Source organism: Dreissena polymorpha, chromosome 2 (assembly GCF_020536995.1).
Source record: "Dreissena polymorpha isolate Duluth1 chromosome 2, UMN_Dpol_1.0, whole genome shotgun sequence".
NCBI lineage: Eukaryota > Metazoa > Mollusca > Bivalvia > Myida > Dreissenidae > Dreissena > Dreissena polymorpha.
The window spans coordinates 125,082,297-125,086,019 of NC_068356.1; the positions used below are offsets into that span (position 1 = coordinate 125,082,297).

A 3,723-nucleotide genomic window follows, 5' to 3' on the forward strand; every position below is an offset into this window, starting at 1 on the left:
TTCCAGCCAGGAAGCCCCAAATAGTATATGGACCGAAGCCGAAGGCTTCGGTCCATATACTAATTGGGGCTGCCTGGCTGGTCACTATTCTGCCATTGGGCCTGAAGTGAGGTTTTCTAATTTTTATAATATACCGAACATTTTTGTGCACATGAATGTAAATAGAAATAAAAAAAAATAACACAATATAAATTTTATAAATATTTATCAGTCTATTTATAATATGTACCGTATTATTGTTGTGCGCGAGTTGTCTCCCCGTGAAAGTTGGTCACGGCAAAATTCGCTTCTGTATACAATATTCATTTTTATTGTAAAGCATTTCACATATTGAGATACATTTTTTTATAGAGATAACTGCTTATATCACAGACAACATGTTGCAAAACATTGATCCCAAATATAGCATTTAATTTTTGTATTTTTTAAGATGTGATTTATAATAAAAAAACACACACTCGTGACTTGCCTAACGAATCGTGACTATTAATAATATGTACGGTATTATTGTTGTACGCAAGTTGTCTCCCTGCAAACGTTGGACACGGAAAAATGCGCTTCTTTATACAAAATTCATTTTTATTGTAAAGAATTTCACATATTGAGATACATTTTATATAAACTTAAATGCTTTTATTACAGACAACATGTTGCAAAACATTGATCCCAAATATAGCATTTATTTTTTGTATTTTTTAAGATGTGATTTATAATTTTTAAAAACACACACTTGTGACCTGCCAAACGAAACGTGCGTTTACCCTATGTATATGAAGCCAAATTCTCTTCGTTTTATAACTTGCACACATGTTACAAATAACTATTCTACCGGGCACTATTACATGCGCGCGCATCTTCACAGGGCACTATTCAAAATAGTAGGGCTGCAATCCAAATCCAAAAAATTTGTTCGGATCCGAATCCGAATCCAAATGTGGTCTCTTACTGTTTTTCGGATCCGGATCCCTCATATAAGAGAAAATGATAATTTTCTGTCTACATTAAAGAAATCAATGTTTTAGAAGTATGATTTGACTAAAAACCATTAAACATTAAACATTTATTAACAAAAAACATTTGTTTAACAGTGTAACACATTGTAACAATGTCAAAGTAAAACTAAACCTTAAAACTTATTCAATGAATATTTTGCACTTTAACATACACTTTCACTATTCGATCATTTTGATATTGGTTTTAACAAAAATTAACATGTCCACATTTTCTGGGTCTAGGCAGGCCCTGTGCGCACTGACTAAGTCCCCTGCTGTTGAGAAGATCCTCTCACTTGGTACAGATGTACCTTGCATAACAAGATACCTGGATGCTACCTGTGCCAGTACGGGATATGTCTTCTGCTTTTTTCTCCACCATTTTAGGGGGTCCTCCTTATACTCCAGGATGGGTTCGGACATGTAGCTTTTGACTTCTGCATCAATTATATCATTTTTTGAAGGTGGGACATTCTTTGTGATAAAAGAGTTCAACATATCGCCTAACCCCAAACTGTGTCTGCTGCTCTGGTTTTTACACGTGTCCATGGTGTCAGTTGCATTGTAGGCCATGCTGCTGTTGTTGTTCTCATCTTCTCGTTCAACCAAGATGTCAGGAACCTGATACACAGAATAATTCTGATCATGAGCAAAATAAAATTAATGATTTTTTTTGTTCTTGCAGATGATCTAAAAGAGGTTCATCGGAAGACAAAAATGAAGAAATGAAATATAAATAAAAATTAAATATCATAAGATCTGTTTCATGCAAGCAATAGCAAAAACATGAATTAACAATTGTGTCACAGATAAGTACACTGGCATCATGGCAGTTCTAATATCCCTACATTCTACATCTTGGTGAAGGATTATTACAGAATTTATGAAACTCAAGAAACACTAATCAAGTCAGAAGAACAATTGGCTAAAACTTAATGGAAGTTGAATATGTATAAGATAATTAGAGGTACTAACATCTTCTCTGAAACAAAGAGAATAATTCAGACTTCAAAAAAACTTATTCAAAATGGGCCAATTGCTTTACCCTTGCATCATCATTGATAATTGAGGTCATTTGTTCTTTGATGACCTTCAACGCCTCCTCCTTCTCGATCTCTGATGGGAAAGTGGTCGTCTTGAGTCTCGGATCCAGCATGGTACACTCGATCAAGAAGGGTTCCGAATCAGCATACCTTTGAATATGTATGATTTAAATGACAGTCAACAGACGGAAGTTTTGCAAGAAAATGAATCTAAGATGTCCATATTGTTTTAACAAAATGAGACGATAAATGATCATTTTTTAACAGTTGGGTATTTCCTTTAAAATGAGTATATATAATAATTATATCTACAATCACATCTATCATTTATGAATTCAATCAGCTGTGTTTAAGACAATTAATTAATAATTAGTATGAGCAATTATAATTAAGTGTAACAAGATCCTGGTGGTGCAGTGGATATGGTGTCCGCCTAGCCATAGGAGTTCTTGGGTTCGATCCTTACTCGTGGAGCGTACTTATTATCTCATCCGTAGACGCCAAGTACTGGTTCTACCCAGGAAACGGACTCAAGAGTGTCTCAATAAGCTTAAGGCTTTCGATGCAATTGTGCACAAATAAATATCTTTAAACTAATTAAATGTAAAAATGAACTTTGTAATAAAGGCTTAAGGTTATACAGGTTTTCAATAATTTTTCAGAAGTAATTTGTATTCTCACCTTGGTTCAAGGTCTGCGCGCATGGCATTCTTTATCTCAGCAATGACGTGGCTATCTTGGGCTGTGGGGTGAAGTTGCTGAAGTAGCAGCTTCTTTACGTTGTACACGAGGGAGATAGTTGGATGTGTGGATGTGCTGAGTTCTTCTGTAGCTGTCTTGAATGGACCCAGAAGCTGAACAAAATCATTCCGCACAATATGTTTATAGAAAATACTTTATTGTCAATAAACCGTACAAAACATTTTGTAAAAAATATTGTTCGCATAAAAATATTATGATTTTAAGAAGAATATATATCATTGTATCATAGAAATTTTAATACCAGAACTTATAAGAAATACTCAATAAAATATATTAAATACTACATAATATATTCAGAAAGAAAAAAAAGCTCGATGAGAAAACATTACAATTTTAACATAGATGCACAAGCTCATCAATCAGTTTTCCCTCCTCAGTCGTAGGAATACTTTCAACGTCTTTGAACTTCAGATCTTTGCTCTTCAATGTGGCTTCTACAGCATCTTTTTGCTCTGTATATCTGTAACATTTTTCATGTTCTATGTTAGTTGAAAACTCACTGTGAGCAAATATAAATACTATTTTGGAAATTATTTTAGAAATGAAAATGATGTCTGGGAAACGTAGTTTAGTCTCTGGAAAGTGCCTTTTTTAATTTGAGTTTTAATCTTGCAAAACATGATTTAAAATTAGGAAACATTTAGAAAAGGTTTATGTTTATTTTTAAAATATTTTACCTTTCAAGCATGTCAAAAGTAGAATTCCACCTTGTTTCCACATCTTGGATGAGTTTGTGGGATTTTATGCACAATGCTTTAGCTGCTGACTCAAGACGTGCTGCAGCTGTACTGCTCCGGTGGAAAAATGCTACTATTCTACGAACTTTTTTCAACAGTCCTGTTACATTCTCGCATTTAAGGCCTTTGTTGACACACAAGTTTAACACATGGGCTAGACACCTTATATGTTTCAAGCCTGTGAGTTTA

General features: G+C 34.0%; 1 protein-coding gene across 1 annotated transcript; it reads right to left on the reverse strand.

The window, feature by feature from the left end:
* Positions 1–1,156: 1,156 nt before the first annotated feature.
* On the reverse strand, positions 1,157–2,787 carry LOC127866969 (E3 SUMO-protein ligase ZBED1-like). The gene is made up of 3 exons (XM_052407845.1): positions 2,717–2,787; positions 2,038–2,185; positions 1,157–1,613 (listed from the first exon to the last, which is right to left on the reverse strand). Exons 1-3 carry the CDS (start codon positions 2,737–2,739, stop codon positions 1,173–1,175), a joined length of 612 nt encoding a protein of 203 aa, XP_052263805.1. The 5' UTR covers positions 2,740–2,787; the 3' UTR covers positions 1,157–1,172.
* Between the last annotated feature and the right edge of the window lie 936 nt (positions 2,788–3,723).